The sequence below is a fragment of the Columba livia genome, chromosome 2 (assembly GCF_036013475.1).
Source record: "Columba livia isolate bColLiv1 breed racing homer chromosome 2, bColLiv1.pat.W.v2, whole genome shotgun sequence".
NCBI classification, from domain to species: Eukaryota; Metazoa; Chordata; class Aves; order Columbiformes; family Columbidae; genus Columba; species Columba livia.
In genome coordinates, this window is record NC_088603.1 from 45,165,700 (window position 1) to 45,185,322 (window position 19,623).

A 19,623-nucleotide genomic window follows, 5' to 3' on the forward strand; every position below is an offset into this window, starting at 1 on the left:
TTGTGAAATGCAGCTTAAAATTCGTTTTCTTTTTACCGGGTGTTCTCTTTTCATTTGATATATTTCCTTACACTTCTAATTATTATTGTCATTTCCTATTAATACGGAAAATGATGTCCTCTCTTTCTTTGTATGTGAGAGGCATTTCCGTTAGGTTATTAAAGAAATCTTTTGCTACAGTTGTAAATTAGTATTTTGGGAAAGGGTGTGACTGCCACAGGTTTTGCAGTTCTGATGGTCCTAAAATGGTGTATGGTATTTTCACTCTTTGCTTTCCGATTGTTTCCAGTGCCAACAAGAGAACATGAGCACATGAGCCTGACATACTATCAAGCCCAAAGTGCAGAAATTGGATTTCTGCAGCTTGTTGGTATTCTGTAATTATTTGTCCTGTCCCAGCTTGTGTATCTGATTTGCCCTGAAGGATCTGTGGAAATGTGTGTTCACCTTCCATCTTACACCACCATATAAATTAACAGTGATTTAACTAGATGAGTCACTGGATGATATTAGCTCATTGATGCAAAATCATATGATGTCCTAAACATTTATTTAGTGTCCTTTGACAGCACTTACTGGCATGTTTTTTAAAATCTGATTTGTTTGACAGATGTAACAACTTATTTTGTAAAGGTCTTACTTAAAAATTTACAAGACAACATATATTTCCTGACAAATGGCAACATTGTATGGTGTTTCTATAGCAATAGGACAAAGTTTGAAAGTGCTACAACTAATGTGTTGAAGAGAAATTATTTTAGATATTTGTGGTTGCATGCTAGATAATATATTGATTAATACATTAATAGATTGAGAAATAGCAATGTGATGGTACTCTAACCAAGGGTGCACTGCGAAAGCACTTTGCAATGTATAAGAAACATTTCAAATCAAAGCCTTGAGGTCCGACAGAATAAAATTAGTGTGGCAATTTAACATGAATCACAATAGTTAATCCCTCAGTGCACGCCGGAGCTGGCACCATTGGCTCGCGTTTCCACTGAAGCAAAAGAAGGAGGTCAGGCTGGAACACGGGCTGGACTGAAGCCGCGTGTATCTGTTCAACACATTTATTCTAGGAGGAGAGGGGCTCAGCTCTTGTCCTACCCGGGAGCCGCTGCCCCAACCTCTTGGTGCTTCTTCTGCCAGATAATCCAGCCCATTCCGACCAGCAAGTTTAGATTCAGAAAAGAGCAATTTCTAGGTTTAAAGAAATTGGAAGTAAAAATCTAAGGAAGCGGGTGCAAGTAGGACAGCAGAAAACAGTACAGGGAATCGGCGAGGAATAAATAAGAAACGGAGTAAAATGCTTCAATAAATAAAGCAAAAATACTTTAGAAAAATAAAGAAGCAGGGGAAAAAAAAAAAGGGAGGAGTTACTCAGTTTTTGTTTAGAAGGGAACAGCTTTAATATGAAGTTCTAAACCTAAAAATTAAAATGTTATTAAAGCAATTCCTATAAATGTATATGTATTTTATGTAACACAGGTAATCTGCTTATGCCTTTATGTATTGTTTTACACAAAATTTTAAGTTAACAAAGAGAGGCAATGAAGATTATTAAGGGAGTGGAGCATCTCCCTTATGAGGAAAGGCTGAGGGAGCTGGGGCTCTTTAGCTTAGAGGAGAGGAGACTGAGGGGTGACCTTATTAATGTTTACAGATATATAAAGGGTGAGTGTCACAAGGATGGAGTCAGGCTCTTCTTGGTGACAACCAGTGATAGGACAAGGGGTAATGGGAACAAACTGGAACACAAAAGATTCCACTTAAATTTGAGAAGAAATTTCTTCTCAGTGAGGGTGACAGCACTGGAACAGGCTGCCCAGGGGGGTTGTGGAGTTTCCTGCTCCAGTGGGGGGATTGGACTAGATGATCTTTCAAGGTCCCTTCCAATCCCTGACATTCTGTACTTCTGTGATTCTGTGAAACTGGGATTATAGGGTTGGCAGGCTCGAGTCATCAGAAATCAATCCTACATTTTTTCTAATCTAAACCTCACCCTAATTTTTTTCTGTAATTGCCCTGTTATGTAGTGTACGGTGTTCCAAGGCACTAACGCAGATCTCAGCAACGGAGGACACGCTAATATTCAGCATATCTACAGATCGTTGTTTGTCTTCAAACTACAAAGCAGTCTGCAAAGCTGCTTAAAAATTCATGTCTCATCAGCCTGTAAATTGTAGTTATTATGGAGCTTTAATTTTCCATAGCTTGCTCTTTATTGCAAAATAATTTCATAAAGCTTAGCAAAGAAATTGCTGGTAGTATTAGGGCCAGAAAACCACCAAAATTTAAGGTCTCTGTTAGCAATACAGGTAGCTCTGGGAGGGGGCCCAGGGCACGGCAGGGCTGATGGGCACAAAAACCTGTTGTTGTTCCAGTGAAAAAGCAGAGATGGGCAGCGTTACCAGTAGAGCACTACAAATGTGGTAAACAACCCATAGCAAAGAGGTTTTCTTCTCACTGATTTGTTGGAAAAAAGGAAAAGAGTTTTGTTTGCTTGTGACCTATGAAGAACATCGAGGGAAAGTCTGAGAATTTTGCCATTGCATTCAAGGAAACCAGACCTTTGCCCTTTGCTTGGTTGTTTAGAATTATTACAGGCATAGCAGAGTAATTTATAAATATTGTTGTACCTATAATTTAGGTCTATGTCAGCTGTTATAACTTTAGTCATTTTGAAGAAATGCAGGGTTATAAACTACCAAGCCAACCTTTTACGCATTTTCAAAATATATGAGCAAGCTAATTCTAAATTTATTCTGACTCTCCTACATGCTTATTAGACAATCCTTTGTAGTTCTCTAAGACTAGTTATTTATATCCAGTTGTGCATCTTAAATGGAAGTGACAGGTTTAATAAGCTATACGTGTCTTATGTGTATGTGTCTGCATAAGGGTTGTGAGGTCAAGGGTTTCTATAGGCCAGGCCCCAAAGGGGCAGTAGGCAGATGCCTAGGACAGTAAAAGCAAAGAGCAGGCCTAACTACTGTCCTAGGCATCTGCCTACTGCCACTTTGGGGCAAAAGAGCAGGCCTAACATATATTCCCTCATAATATTTTCCCATCCTCTGCCTGTGCTTAGTTCAAGAACTTCCTGAGCCAGATCAGACCATAAATCCATCCTAACTAATTTGAGTAATTGACTTTATATAGGCGTATGACTTTATCTGATCAGATAGATATCAACTTAAATGTACTTTTAAAAGCAACTCAATACCTGCAACTGATCAATACCTATGGTTAGCCCAGTGTTTAACTAAGGGAAAACAAGTTCTCTTTCTCCGTGTGTGTACAGTCTCCCCAAGGAGCAGGGTGCTTGGCAGAAGAGGAATTTGCCTTGTCACAGGTGCCTTTGGTGGAAGAAGGAATTCTGTCTGTGGTACTGTTGCCATTCTGAAAGTATCTGCAAAGGGAGCTTTGACACACTCTGAAATTGGTAGAACTGATAGTTTTTCCTACTTTCCTGCACTGAAAAGTTGTATTTTGAATACCGTGGTAACCCATGCTGATACAGCAGATAAAGGGAGAGGCAAATTTCTCCTTAGAAAAAACTGCTTCAAAATCGGGGTTGCATTTGCTGTGTGTCCGCCCAGCACTTAGTGTGGAAGTGTAATTTCTAAACGTGGTTTATGCTTCAGATGTATTTTAGCATTTTCCACTTAGGCTGTCCAGCTGTTTGATTTCCCTGGTGTCATCTGACGTGTTTGTCAGGCTGGTTTCTTGCCTGCTGCAAGACAGACAGACAGAAGTTTTGCACTTGCGGTGCTGTGGCTTGTGTGTGGTAGCAGCACAGAGCACGGCCCTGCACCCTCCCCGGGTATCTGCTTTGGGTCTGAGACACCACAGGTAGAAATTTCGAAAAACAGCGCTTGGAGGTTGAGTTCTTAGTTTCATATCTGGAGTCCAATCTAGATTACCTGGGCCCCTCAGTTCCAGAAGGACAGGGAACTGCTGGAGAGGGTCCAGCACAGGGCAACAAAGATGATTAAGGGAGTGGAGCATCTCCCTTATGAGGAAAGACTGAGGGAGCTGGGGCTCTTTAGCTTGGAGAAGAGGAGACTGAGGGCGGACCTCATTCATGTTTATAAATATATAAAGGGTGAGTGCCATGAGGATGGAGCCAGGCTCTTCTCGGTGGCAAACAATGATAGGACAAGGGGTAATGGGATCAAACTGGAACACAAGAGGTTCCGCTTAAATTTGAAAAGAAACTTCTTCTCAGTGAGGGTGACAGAGCACTGGAACAGGCTGCCCAGGGAGGTTGTGGAGTCTCCTTCTCTGGAGACATTCAAAACCCGCCTGGACATGTTCCTGTGTGACCTCATCTAGGTGTTCCTGCTCCAGCAGGGGAATTGGACTAGATGATCTTTCGAGGTCCCTTCCAATCCCAAACATACTGTGATACTGTGATTAATTCCCTGTGTAGAGGAATAACCTTTTTTATTGTTGTTATTATTGATTTTTTTGGAAACAGAGTAGAGCTCTGTATGAACTCACAAATTAACAAATTTGGAAAGAAGAAAGAAATGTGAGCCCAGGTTATAATTTAGCTGAGCTTGGGCCAGCTCTGGGGCCACCCCGGTGTCCACAGGCAAAGCGGAGGGTGGACAAGGTGCTGGTACTTTGGGTGCTGAGCTGTTGGGCTTCATGTGCCTCGGTTCTGGTGATGGACACATCTGTGGCCAGAAAGTAATGGGATTATGGAGTATTTTTTTTGTATTCTTTTGAGGGTTGGACATATTCCATGTTGAGAAACCATCTCTGCTTTTCACGTAGTCTGTTGCATGGATTACAAGGAGATGTGTGCATGCTCTTTGATATTTCCTCTGTTATTTTTTGTGGCATTAAATAGTTTTAAATAGTCTTTTCCTTTTTGTACAGTAGAATTTGCTAAAGGATCTTGGCAAAAAACTGTGTGGGTTTTGGCATGTATAATACTGGAGTAGACGTTGTGTGGTCTCCTGTGGGCTAAACCTCCATGATATGGGTTTATGCCCTCGAAGGAAGCTTGTGTCTACAACCCAGCAGGGCCCTTCCAGCCTTAAGCTGGCAAAAATGGAAGCAGAGCTCACGTAGCTTTGCTTGTCTTGCAAGTGTTAGACCAAAACGTATATTCTCTCAAAAATACATGCAAAGCACATGAGCTTAAGGAGTATATTAGTGTGGACTGAGCAACCTGGCTCTTAGCCAGGCTGCTGCTGCTATTACAGTTGGTGTAAGGCTGACTTGGCTACTTCTGCAGTTACGCTTCAGCGTCAGGCATATCCATATCCTTATATTAGGGGCTTGTGCCCAGAGGCCTAATTAAACTCTCAAAGTGCTGGGTATTTCTCTTCCAGAGGATGCTCAGGGCTATCCTGCTTAGCCTATAGGCTTGGTAAACCTCAGCGAGGAGGAGTGGTTTGATTTACCCATTTTCTTTTGATTGTAACTATTGACTGCAACCCAGTAATTAATATTATCCAAAACTCCTGAGAAAATAAATTTTATCATAGCTCACCATTAAATCACTACAACATTCTGTTCTGGGCCCCTCAGTTCAAGAAGGACAAGGAACTGCTGGAGAGGGTCCAGCATAGGGCAACAGAGATGATTTAGGGAGTGGAGCATCTCCCTTATGAGGAAAGGCTGAGGGAGCTGGGGCTCTTTAGTTTAGAGGAGAGGAGGCTGAGGGGGGACCTTATTAATGTCTATAAGTATATAAAAGGTGAGTGCCATGAGGATGGAGCCAGGCTCTTCTTGGTGGCAAACAATGATAGGACAAGGGGTAATGGGATCAAGCTGGAACACAAGAGGTTCCACTTAAATTGGAGAAGAAACTTCTTCTCAGTGAGGGTGCCAGAGCACTGGAACAGGCTGCCCAGGGGGGTTGTGGAGTCTCCTTCTCTGGAGACATTCAAAACCCGCCTGGACATGTTCCTGTGCGACCTTACCTAGGCGTTCCTGCTCCAGCAGGGGGATTGGACTAGATGATCTTTCGAGGTCCCTTCCAATCCCAAACATACTGTGATACTGTGAACATTGTTGACGTGCTATTAACCTAGGGACAAACTGCACCCTTAAAATGCGGTGAAGCCTGTTTAACCCAGGTCACAAAATTAAAGAAATGTGTGACTGACAGGCACAGATCTGGAAGGGCTGTGCAAGCCCCCCCCTCTGCTCTGAGATGTGATCAAGGTCACGTCACTTTGGATATTTTTGCATCGTTGCTTTCATCGCTAGTCAATAGTTTCTGACTCCAAAATCTATTCACTGGCTGCGTATGAGATGAGAGCGCAATTGCATAAGCTGAAAGGGAGAGTGTGTGCGTGGCTGGTTTGGCACCCTGTGAGCGCAGTTAGAGCACACACTCTTCATTAAGCATTCACATATTTTGTTTAATGTCATGTATTTATCATTCACTTGCAACTAGGTGTTCAGATACTGTGGGAGAAGTGTATTTCTTAATGTATGAACTAAACCAAGATAGAAGTAATTTAAATGTTCTGAGGGTCAGAATATGTAAGCTACACCTTTGAAGAAAATACTGTGATACCATCTAATGTGCCTTCCACTATTATTTCTACATTTTTGTATTATCTACTGAACTAAAATAAGGTTCAGCAAAGAGTGACTAATACTGTAAGAATATTGTAATGAGTACTAATTGATACTTTGGAATTTAAATCAAAGACAATATGAAGTAGAAATAGTGAAAAAATCTACTACAAACGGGGTTGCTTTGTCTGCTGTGGCTCACGGTGCTATTAATCAGGCACAGTGCTCCAAGGCACGTATTATGTGATTCTGCAAGTTTTCCTGACTCTGCACTTACTAATTTTGCAAACTTATTGTTTCATTAGCACTAACCTTTTTGTACTCGGCATTCTGTCATGAATGAGGCATACAAAAAAAGAAAGAAGAAAATAATTTTTTTGCTGTTACCTACTATCTGTTGTGGTGGATTTCCATTCTAGATCTGTAGAGTCCAGGCAAACTTACCTGTCTCAGTTCTGGTAGGAAAAACAATAAAACTCTCTCTGCTTGGAAGGGAGCTCAGAAGGTCCCTAGTCCAACCCTGTCTTCAGAGCAGGGTCAATGCCAAATGCAGACCAGGTTCTTTATGACCACCTTGTTTCTTGTTCTGTTGCCTTGCACCTCAGCAAAGAGCCCGGCCCCGTCGTCTCGCCATCCTCCTTGTAGATACTGCAGGTGTGCCCTCTTCTCACAGGGCACGTCCATCACCTCCCTGCCCATCTTGTGTCCCATGGCTCGACTTGGTGACGTTGATCAGTGTCCTTCTGATAGTGGAGGGCGCAAAACTAGGCACAGTATTCCAGATGCAGCCTAGAGGTAAGGAGGGTAATATCTGCTATAACTTTTCAGCCCTCAGAAAGTTAAATTATTGTAATTGCTTACAGACTCCTTCTCCTGAGAGCTACCTCATTCATCATTTGTTTCTTTGTTATCTTTGGCTTAAATCTTCTTACTTCCTCATTAGAATCTGCATTTGGGCTGTTTAATGCTTATGTACGGCTTTTCTTTTAGAGAGAGTTGTTTTCACTGATTTGCAGCATCATGGGGCCATTGGTCTTGGCTCTGCTAAGTAAGGAAGTTGTGAAATTGTTCCTCCAAGTCTTGAAGAACAAGTCTTCTGTCATATTACTTAAGTAAGGGGGAAACTGTATTCTGGAAATCGATAGCTTTCAGGAAGACTTAAGGGGTTGTACTGGATGAGTTACTGAAAATAAGCATTCAGTGTTATATTGTGGCTGTGTAGATTTATAAAGAGGAGTGTAATGGTATAGAAGGTGTTTACTGCTGCTGTAAAGAAGCATCAGTTCTCTCCAGCTATGGCAACTAGGAGGTTGCTGAAAAACTGGTCAGAGTCAGAAATGAGGCTTAAAAGTTACCCCAAACCTGGAGTCCTTAAGCTCCATTCCCTGCAGAGAGTCTTAAATGCCACAGGTGGAAACCCTGACCCGAGGTTTGTGGTTCTAGATATGAAGGTACCACAACTTTCCACCATTATAATAAATGAGAACAAATTGCCATTAAATAAGTTTTTATACTTTTACACAGAATAAAAAATTAGATGTGGAAGAGGCTTACTGAGTTTTAAAGCTGGTGTTAATTTGCTTCTTATGTAACTTACTGGTATTTACAGATTAAGTTGGTACAGTTCTTGCAGTTATCAATAAACAGCTCAAGGTCCAAGAAACTTCCTTTGTTGTGACTACACACCATTAAGAAAGAATAATTTTAATACATATCCGTCATGTTTTCATATTATAATTAATTTGACAAAGTGAGAATGATACCATGTAACACTATGCTTTCTTTAAGCAGTAAACTGCTAATGAGCCATTCTAACAATGAATACTGGAAAAGCAGAAGATGGAGTTGCTGATTGGATATATCTGCCTTTGGATCTTCTTATATTTAACTATATAGCTATTTACATGTCTGTTTTTCATATATACAAATGTGTACATTGAGTATGTACACAGAAAAGCACCAAACGTGAGAGTCATTAACTCCAGGTTTCATTGGTTTTCACTTCTAAATGCTTTTTATTTTTTAAAAATTGTTTTCCTCAGGTTGTGGTTGAATTGTTACTTGGTGTTAGAACACACAATGATAGAACTAAGAGTAGATGGCGGCTGGCTTACCAGGACCGAGCATAACTGGATAATAACAGTGTTCTCAGCCTGTGGCACAGGGCTCAGCAAGTGGCAAGAAATCAGCATTAAACACACTAGCAGAAGTGAGCAAAGCAAAGACTGTCGGCCACCTGATAAAATGTTGGCTGCCCCATAGAAACCCCATCACAAAGTTGAGGGTATTTGATGAGATGATGAGCGTGTGTGAAACCGGTAAGCGGAGGAATGCAGGTTCTGCAAAACCCTCTGCAGCTCTCTTGAGGTCTTTATATTTCTATTAGTTTGTGTTCATAGCTATTTCTTTTACTTGCATATATTAATTAGCCTTGTTCGTAGCACTAAATCACAAGATCAGACTTCCACAGATCCTCTGACCAGAGAGTTACCGCTGCTCGATAACTACAGTCTATACCTTGTATCTTAAAATCTGTGCTTCTGGTTGTGAACACACAAAGGAAGTAGCCTGATTTCCAGGCTTGGTACACAACTGTATTTGTGGTGTGAAAGTATCTGTTATGTTTTATTAAAATGCTTTCAGAGAAATTAATGTTGAAATCCAGTGAAATCTAATTAACCGGTAAAGCCTGGTTGTAAACCACATGGAAGAATTTTTGCTGTTTCTACTGGAAGTGCCGTCTAATTATATTATGTGTGCCTTAGAAAGAAATTTAAACTTAATAAAATGGAAATAACAAATCCGTTGAATTACAGCAGATAAATATTTAGAGGAATTCCTAACAGAATTTCAGAATACACTCCACTGTGGCCACACTGCAATAAACGAGTAAGTACTTTGAGCGCAGGCATCAATTACGTGCCGCTCAGAGCCAAGCCCAGCTCGGTGGGGAACAGGATGGTGCCATCGGTTGTCATGCACCTATTATATTCTGCAAACCAGAAGCAGAGTAATTCTCAGCTGATAATAATTGAAGATGGGTTCATTGAGCCAGCCCAGTTCTGAACCATGCCTCAGGTTGGTTTGCAGAGGCTTTTAATACCCCTCAGCTGAGCGTTTCTCTTTGTCATTACGTATATAGTAGGTTTGAAAAGCAGATCGAGAAGTCTTTAATACCTGTTTTTCTGTATTTTTAAAATACTACTTAAACCTTACAAATAAATGTATTTTTGGCAGAAGAATAGTTAACTCAATCCCACAGGCTTGTCAGTGAGTCTGGTGGGGCCATTGGGGGAATGAAAAGCACCTTGTCGGTTCCCTTTCTCAGTATCAGAAAAAAAATACACTCCTTTTCCCATATGCTGTGCTATAGAAATATTTTCCTAGTAAAAAGGAACATTTCCTTTCACAGTAAAAGAAAATGTAAGAATTCTTCAGCCCAAACTTGGCAAAGAATTCACTTTCTAATGGTGCCACCACATGTTGCTCGCCAAAGTGAGAGCTCTTAGGGGGGAGCCTGGTGTTGCCAGGTGCTGCAAAATATGTTTTGGTATTAGAAATTATAAAGAATAAATGAAATACACAGCTCCTGGGGTTCTCACATTGCGTATGATTCATTTCCTGAAATACTTGACGGCGTTTGGAAGGGTTTTGCCCGGGCTGTGTGCGCCGTGGCAGCATGTGAAGCTATTTTAAGAGGTTTTTCTACCCACTGGCCCACTGAAGGAGCTGGGAAATTTGTGTGTTCATCATATATTTTAAATATAATAACATAAGATTGCCAGCATAAGAGAATACTAGCATAAGATTAGCTCAGTTAAAATTAGGAGGGCCTTCAGAAATAAATGGCAGTAGTCCCGGTTGTGCAGAATTTTTGGGCAGATTACCATCTAGTCATCATTAAAAGTCATGTGCTTGGTTTTTTTCCAGACTTTGGCGAGCCCAGCAGAAATCTGAGCATAAAAATAACTTTGCAGTTTTCTACATTCCTCATCAATCCCTGTGTAATTGCAACAACGTCCAGAATTTAAGAAAATCATTCTAAAATACGATAATTAGGTTTGAATTTGATGAATCATGAACTGAATTAAGTTGCTGTCTTGTGTATCTTTTTAATGTTTGTACAACAGGGGTAGAAGTCACTTTAATTAAGATGCTGTAGTTTTATACAGACATTTATTTAAATAAGCAGATCAGGATGCCAAAGAGGAATCTGCATTCCAGCATTTAGCTATGTTTTTTTTTTCTGCCCTGTTGCTATGGAGAAGCATATAAATATTTGTAACACAAACTAATTTTACTTCCCTTATAGATGGCATGGAGATACAGATAAAAATGATGAAGAGTTGCTGTAGGTGGGTTTTATCACACAGAGCAATGTTTTGGAACAGGTTCAGGCACAGACCAGCAGCAGAAGGAAGGGAGAAGGGGCTGCGTTGGAGCAATCTGACATCTTTATGTTACGGGGTAGAAATGGAATGAAAGTGTCCATTGTAGTTGCAGTTTCCTCCTTTTCTAATTCTTTTTTTTTATAGCATTATTAGGTGTTTGTCTTCCTACCAGCCCATATGTATTGGGCCATTTGTATGAAATCAAACACAAGCATAAAAGAATGAACTGTACATTTAAGAAACTTGAGCGTGTGTCCATAGCACCCACTGGGTTGATGATATGGAAACTCCACTCAGGAGCTGGAAGCTGCATGAAATTATTTCTTCATTTGGTCGCTTACGTATTTCATGTCCAGCTCTTTCCTTTCCTCATGTGCCACATTGCCTGGGAGGTGGGAGCCACGCTGGACACAACCTGTGGCCTCCGAATGCTGACAGTGCTGGGCATGTCCTTGCCTCTGCTCCTCACCTCATCCTTCAGGCTTGTCTCCATCTAGATGCTTCCTTTGTTGTCACTCAGTGTTTTTCTTTATATACTTAAGTTATACTTTATATACTTAAAGTTATACTTTATATACTTATACTGTAATTATTTCTTAGTATATCAGGGTGGTTTCCAGCCTTCCAGACACTGAAAAACCCGTGGCTGGTAACCGCAGGTGATGTGCCAGAGGTGCTGTCGAGGGTTAAGATTGCGGGGTGACAATAAAACCCTGGCAGATGTATTGTTAACCCCATCTTCCCCCCACTTCCTCCTTTTTGCCCCTCCCTCTCCCCCCTTTCCACTAAGGAGAGGCGATTGGGAGGAAAAGAAGGACAGAGAGAAGGGAGTTGGAAAAATTAAAGATGTTTTACTAATGCTACTAATAAGAATAGAGAAAATAATACAAAATATACAAAACCAATGTTGAAAGTCTCAGCAACTGCAGAGCTGGCACCTGAAGTCCTGGACTGGACTCTGCAGCCAATCGGAGCTGGATTCAGTCTGTCACTGGGCCTCAGTTTGCAGGGACGACTAGCAAGGTCCTCTCCTAATGTCGGCCATAAGGAAAAAGGGAAAAGGATCGAGATCCTCGTGATCTCCCACTTTATATGAAGTATTCACGTGAATGGGATGTTGTACACAGTTGGTCAGTTTCTTGGTCACCTGTTTCTCGTTGCCCCTCTCGCGAGATGTCCATCCATGCTTATCATTAAGTTTGCATTCCATTGCTAGGTTTACCAAAACATGTGTCTGGTTCTCCAGGAAAATGCAGTTAATATGAAGGCTTTAGCTGACAGGCAAAATTCACTGTAAGAGAAACTTGTTTTTAACAAAACCAGGACAGGTGCCTTTGTCACAGTTCAAACTCGGCTCTTCCTGCCTCTGTAAATTCTGTGTTGTGGAACATCCCCGTTAACAAGAAGCTTCAAAGGGCGGCCACGGTTTCTCTCTCTCAGCAGATATTTTGGACACCTGGTATTGTTATTCTGGTTTCGCATTGAGATCTCTCTGGTGACATCCTGAGATAATGAAAACAAAGCGGTTAACAACAGGATTGGAAATAACACATATCGCCGTAGCAGTCTGCTACCGCTTTCTTATACCACAGGATGTTTTCGTTCAATTCAGCAGCAAAAAAAAAAATGGGCGATATAGAAATACCAAGTAACAGTCGCAGCTTCAGTTCTGTGCAATGGGAAACTGGGGGCGGCGTTGGGTCAGTAGTTCACTGATATTTTAAAGATGCCTTAAGAACTTATACAGTTAAGACTAAATAACTTGTACAGTGTTGAAGACTTCACACTGAACTAAAATTTTAGATCTGCAGAGAATACATCTTAAAAATGTGCACACCGCTTGGCCAGAAGGTTGATTCTCCCACTAAGCAAATTGTATTTTTGTCTTAAGAATTAATATCTGCTACAACAAGGACTTTTTAAAAATCTCCTTTGTGTCTGAGGTTCTGATATCACAGTCCTTTGCTGTGCTGAGCATTTTGCTTATCTGAAGTGATCTCAAAGAACGATCCTGTATTTTCGTGAATAAATACGTGAATAAATCTGTGATTCGGAGGCGAGGCTTCTTAATTCCAGCCTGGTGTCCACGTCTTCCAACACGTAAGAGCAGGTTTCCCATGCGGCCCATCAGCTGTACCCGTCTGCCTAGGAGGAGATGGGGCGACGGGCCGGTCACCTGTGCGCCGGTGTCACTGGGGATGGGGACGGGGTGTCCTGGAGCCATGTGGTGAAGCCACATCACACCGAGCGCTGCCACAGGCGCAGTTGTTGCCCAGGAGCGGCAGACAAGTTCAGTAGTTTCCCCGGCTTTTCACGTTGCTGTTCTTCCAGCAGTTCCTCCTGCTCGGGAGGCTGAGGGAGAAGGTTCTTCTCTGTATCTGTTGGGCCCAGTAATTAACATACAAATTGCATCCTCGTTTGTTTGGTCTTTTGATGGGAAAAGCAATGCCTCTGTTAAAACTGCGTTGTTTGTAAAAGGCACAACGCACTTGCATTCTTAACTACCGAAACCTGAGTTAATTTTTATTTCTGTAGTTTTATTATTCGGTCGGATTCAGAAGCGTCCCGCTTTCAAATGTTGCTGTTTTGTGTGACGCGCCGTGCTGCCACCGCACTCACTGCGCCTCTTCTTTCTCTCCCTTCTCTCGCAGCAAATGAAGCTGGCGGCTGAGTCACTGAAGGAGTAAACGTGGAGGAGCGAGGATGAGTAAAAGTGGAGGAGCAAGGATGAGTAAAGCCGTCACGTGTGGATGCGGACACTTGTTGAGCATTTGTCGGTGAGGATGCGCAGCCCTCAGCGTCTGCACTCCACCATCTACTCAGTAGGTGGCACCTGCTTGTATGAAACTTGGTAAACACTCCCTGCCTCACACTGCAAAAAAAAACATATATATATATATATTTCTTCTGCTTTCTTCGTTTCTCAAACGCAACGATTTGTGAAGTTAACACTAAATAAAACACTCCAGCTTATACTAGGTCTGGTTGAAACCTGCCAGGCCCACCGTCCTCCAGGTGATTGAAAACAGATCCTGTGAGTAAGCACCCGGAAGCTAACGAGAGTTTTCAACTGCAACTTTGTAAAAGAAAATTAAAAAGGTAAACTAGTGTTTAATTCAGATTGTACGGTCCCTTCGGGGTTATTGCCCCTTTTGTTCCTTTATTACAATAGCTAATCAATCCTATATTATTCCAAAGAGTGCTTATTAGCTACTGTTTGCACATAACAAATTAACTTAAGTATTTTATACATTGCATAATGAAATATATTATTGTTCCCTATATGAGCTGAGAAATAGTTGAACATAAATATTATGAAGTATGCATTACGTACTCCTGCGTGCTAGATATCTAAGTAAGCCCCAGCTAAAATCTGTTCAAAAGCTGGGTAAAAAGCATTCAGTAGGAAGTGCAGGAAGAGCAGTAATTTATGAAGTAGATTTTGGTTTTAATTTACATTAGATTTTGGTATCACGTCCCTGGCTCCTGAACTGCAGTATTGTATGAATGGGTATGAATGAAGCGATAGTAACAGATTAATTAAACTTGATACCTGATGTACCAGTAATTGTGTGTGTAGTGAATATCTAATTATTTTCTTGCATTCCGTAAGAAGGTGATTTTCTTCATGCTTCATTGTTTTCTGACAGTAATAGGACCCAAATCTACAGTGTTTGCTCCCCTGACCTTGAGACAGTTTATTTTTGTCCTGCTGTGACCTTTGTCTTTGGTAGATGCAACTTACTTGCATGTGATACTCACGGGAATCCTGTTGGGAAAAATCCGCTGTTACAATAATGAAGGCGTTTGCCTGCTTTGCACATTCCAGATTCCTGCCACAGGGCCCGCACAGCAGAATAACATAACTAAGCCCAAATAATATATTCTGTCTGGGATTGAAAATCAGCATTTCTCAAATTCTGCAAGCGTGACCCAGTGAGAAATGTCTCGGTTCCCAGGGGAAGAGCAGCAGAACCTGCTGCCGCTCTCGGTGCTTCTCCCACCCCGTGTCCCCCGCGCTGCTGCTATTTTGGGGGGATCTCAGGGGCTGCTGCTGTTCCACAGCCTGTTCCTGAAGCCCTGGCAGCGTGGTGGCTGCAGCGATCTCGGAGGGGACCGTGTCTCCTTTCCCATAGCGCTGTCAAAATCCCAAACCCGAAGCTTTTTTGAGGAGGGGACCAGAATGTTCTCCATGAACACTCCCCAGCTTTGCAGTTTGTTGCCCACGTTGATCAGAAGTAGCTGATGTTTGTTCAGGTTTTACTCGTGCTGCCTCCTCGGTGTTTTTGAGTGAACGGTTCAGGAGAAGAAAAATCTGTGGGATGGGTTGCTGGTGAGATACGTTCTTGTGAGCTTGTCATAGCCATTTTGAAGGGATTCTGATAATTTGTGCTGGTTTATGAGCAAAAAAAAATCGGTGTGTTTTACTGATAGCAACTGCATCAGGTGCATGGAATAATTTTCTAAGATGGGTTGGAAAAGGAATTGAGTCGTGTCTCAACTGTGATTGTGTGGGAAAAAAATACGTAGACTTCTGCAAAACTGACTTTGTGGTTGTCTTTGTGGGCCTTCCATTCTCCTGTTTTCTGTAGCCCAACAGGAAAATCTTTAGTAAGATTTAAGTACCCAATGACGTAAGTAATGTTAGTGGTTGCCCTTGCCTTGAGCAAATCCCTTCTGCTTGGTTTCCTTACCTATTACATAAATGGGGATAATATTGTTCTTTAGGAGGATTCTCCACCAGAAGCCAGCAGGAATTATGACCTTTCATAGTGTGAGTGACAAGGATGGGAATCCTTTGTTTTATAGGGATTAGAGTTTGTTCTAGTTACTCTTGTTTTAGCATCCCAGCTGCTACACGATCATGATAGTTTCTGTCCTAAAGAGCCTCCACTTCAGCTTGCTGAGAGGTGTTACTGTGTGTTGCCAAGTAATATGTCACCAAACTGAAATTTAGCTCCTGTTCCTCTGTATGCTGCTCTTTGTTCTTTTCCTGGGGGGTTGCTGTGTTTCATATGCTTGATACCGGTTTGATGCTGGGTTTTGCTTGCTTTGTTGTTGTTTTTTTCTTATTTTTGCTTTCATGATGTCACCTGTTTTCATTTCTCTTTTGAGACAAAAAAAATGTTTATGTCTCTGCTTCTGAATGTCTGTGTGTTGTTTTCTTTCTGCCGTAGGTGCTTCTGCAAAAATTCTGGGGCGTTAGGGACGAAATTTACTGACCAAAAAAAAAAATCTGTTGTCAGATTAAAATATTAGACGGAATGAATAAGATATTTACCAGTAACTGCCGTTCACAAGCTGTGTGATCTGCGTGCCCGTTCTGTGGCCATTCTTACAATGCCTGAGTCTAAGAGGTAAATAAGTTCATCTCAGGTCTCGGGGTTTAAGGAGAAACCGAGGATGAGTCTGGAGGCAGCTTGTTTGGGAAGGCAACTGTGTGGGAGTAGCCTGTACCTATATCCATAAGGCTTGAATTGCTTCTTAGCAGCAGCAGTAACAACCAAGAAGGCTGTTTGCTTTTTTTTCAGGAAAGGGCAGTCATGAATAATTTACTGGTCATGCAAAAGTTCTCTCATCAGATCTAATTGCGTGGCCTAGAACAAACTGCTGATTCAAGATCTCTACTGTACTTGCTGGACAGCAGCACCTCCTGTGACCTCAAGGAAAGCAGAAAACTGCTGGAATTGTTCCATGAGGAAAGGTTCCTCCGTAAGCAGGCAAGCAGGCAGAGTATTTTAGCCTAGCTGGATCTGAGGGAATCCATCTTGAATCTCATTCCAGAAGACCTGCACCGCTTGAGAGTTTCCTTCCAGTGGGAACCGTGGCTACTATGGCCATGTGTTTTCCTGAGGAAAGATCTCCAGTGCCTCAGCCAAGAGGCAGAGGGGTGCGTGCCAGCGTCAGTGCCCGTCCTTGCACACTGATGCCCCTAGAGAGGAGGGATCTCTCCGCACCCCACTAGTTGAGCTAAAACCCAGTGCTGATGGCAGCTGTCACCACTGGTGTGATGAGGGTGATCCTGGGCATGGCGTAAGAGCTCATTAGCCGTTCCTGTTGCCTCCCAGGGCCGCAGGGCTGAGCCAAAACCTCACCCAGGCCTCAGGTGCTCAAGCTGAGCACATGTGGTACACAAGTGCCCCCAAAAAACCAGATCCTTCCATCCTGCCTCCCCCTGCCCTGTGTTTCTTAAGAGAGAGCAGTGAAAGGAAAGAAATAGGAAGATGTTACACAAGGGTTTGCTGAAATTAATTGCTAAGATCTGACATGACACATAATGAGCCTTGTGAAGTCCTTACAAAAACCCCATGCTTTTCAAGTCCTCTGAACTATCAAGTACACTTGCATTTGTCATACGACATAATTCTTTTACCATCTGGGAAAGTAAAGAGAGATCATATTTTTTTTCCCTAGTGTAATATACCTTATTCTGTCACTAATCCAGGGTTCTTGACTTCTAGAAATTGATGTCATTTGTAATATACACAGATAGGCCAAATTGAGTCAACTTCTTACAAGTAATTACAATTTTAAGCTCAAAATAAAAAGAGCCAGGGCTGTGCTTCTAGAAGGGAGCAGGCTGAAGTATCTACAAAGACATTGCTCTGGAGAAGGGCAGTCCAGCTGTCCCTCAAAACACTCACTGTACCTCTGTGACTTTAATGTGGGAGCCTTGCAGGCTTCAGGCAACTGAAGTGAGTCACTGATACTCTTTCCTACGTACAGCCACACACCTGTTATTGAAAGCAAGTTGTACTCTGGAATTAGTGACAGATCTGTTCTGATTTCTACACACAAACTTAACCATGGGAAAGGCTGCTGGGATTGCTGAGTTGTCTCTGATGTTTGGGACATTCCAGTTTGTTTATTGCCAGCCATCCACATTGGGATTTCCCTCTAACTGGCTGGCATTTTTATTTGCCAATGAAAAAGTAATTAAAAAAACCCACAACTATCTATCTATGTATCTATCTCTGACCTGCATGTACCAGCTACTGAGATGGCCTTGTCTTAAAAAAGAGTACAAGATTTGCTGCAGCTTTCCTCACCCTGACATGGTCACAGCCCTTGGCTGCTCCTCACCTGCTGCCACCTCCACCACCTCGTGTATGAGGTTCCCCAGCAATGGCAAGGTCCCAGCCACAAAAGCCTTTGGGTACAGCTTCACACAACTAGCCCATCGTAAAGCAATCATATAATTAATTGCATATAATTACATAACTTCTTAAACACCATTAATCCCTACACCACATCCATACCCTCTCTGGCTGGTTACACTTCACATGTCACGAGCAGTTAAATCACAGGCTCTGTGTTAAGTCACTGCAGAAGAGCAGGTTGTGCTGTGCTGCTCTGTGGGTCACCAGAGACATCTCTAAGGGTGAGCTGGTCACCTGCATAAGGTACCAGAAGCCAGCCCCTCGCACGCTAGGCAGGAGGTGTCCCAGCAGTCGTGGCTGGTGCTGCTCCCCCTCCTCAACCCAACTGCCTTCACAGGCTCTAGGAAAAAAAACAAGCAATAAACAATGTCACTGCATGTTGAGGCACAGCAGTTTATAAGTGATGACAGTGACAACACGCTCCTGGATTTGAGTGTCGATATTTCAGTTGTTCTCTCAGTTCTGTACTGACATACTTAATTTTAGACTAAGTGTTCAGGAGCAGATGTTTTCCAGCACATGGCAGACTAAACACAGCAATGTGGGGCAGGGTTGTAAAATGTACACTGTGAAGCAGTTGCAGTAAATAATTGGAATTAACTCCTGGGATCCTGTTACATATGACAGCAGAAAAAGAGAAGACTCTGCGTGCAGAGCTGTGTCTTGCACCAGGTTTTCAAATCTTAGGCAGTTTGGTTGACAATAGCCTTGTCTTACAGTGCCCATCTTTTGGGGTGCAGTCAGCAGGCCCCACTACACATCTGACATGGATCAGTGCTGATGCTAACATTGTTGTTTTTTTTTCCAGTATTACTCATTTTACATTGCAAAGAATAGTACTGGTGGAACTTGAACTTACACACACTTTCACGAGGAAAAAAACCACAACAACTTTACACAGTGCCTGTGCAGAATTGGCAAACTGGTATCAACCAGTCAGTTCAGATAAGACTCCTCTGACTTACCTGGACATGCACACAGCAAACATTGTAACTGAGATTTTGAAACCCTTTGTGTTCTCTATCTCAGAGCTGCCAGGCACAAGCTGCCACAACAGCACTGGCTTTGCTAGGATGGTAAGAAGCTGGACAAGTGTATCAAAAAAGTTATCTAGCTGAACAGCGGCTTGTAAGGTTTAGTAAACCATTTAAATAATTCTGCAGTTCTGCCTAAGAAACACCGAATTCAACCTTTAAACAAAAAGCTTTTAGCAGATGCCAACTTTTAAACCCAAATGAACAGGTTTGACCTGTGCAAGAGAATAGCTGAAGTTCCTGTGTCTACACACAAAGTTGTATTTTTTTTCAGTGCAACAGGGCTGACATTTCTTACTGCTCTCTATTTTAATTTAGTACTCTCTGTGAACTTGATCAGCACTGCTCAGCATGAGCTACTCTGAGTTTGCAGGTGGGTCTCCAGCAGGTCTGACCTCTGAGACTCTGCAATGTGGGGACTCGGCCAGCAGCTTGTGCCGCCCTTACGCATTGAACACCGGGAGTAACAAACTGCATCGACGTGCAAATCACAGC

General features: G+C 42.3%; 1 protein-coding gene across 2 annotated transcripts in view; it reads left to right on the forward strand.

Moving 5' to 3' along the window:
• The window catches only part of ANO10 (anoctamin 10), a 126,873-nt gene extending 112,371 nt beyond the window's left edge, over window positions 1-14,502 (forward strand). For both annotated transcript variants that reach the window (XM_065051640.1, XM_005510019.3), the window contains exon 13: window positions 13,586-14,502. In XM_065051640.1, coding sequence (XP_064907712.1) covers window positions 13,586-13,621 — 36 coding nt within the window. In that variant the 3' untranslated portion in view covers window positions 13,622-14,502. The remainder of the gene's footprint in view (window positions 1-13,585) is intronic.
• The last annotated feature ends 5,121 nt before the right edge of the window (window positions 14,503-19,623 follow it).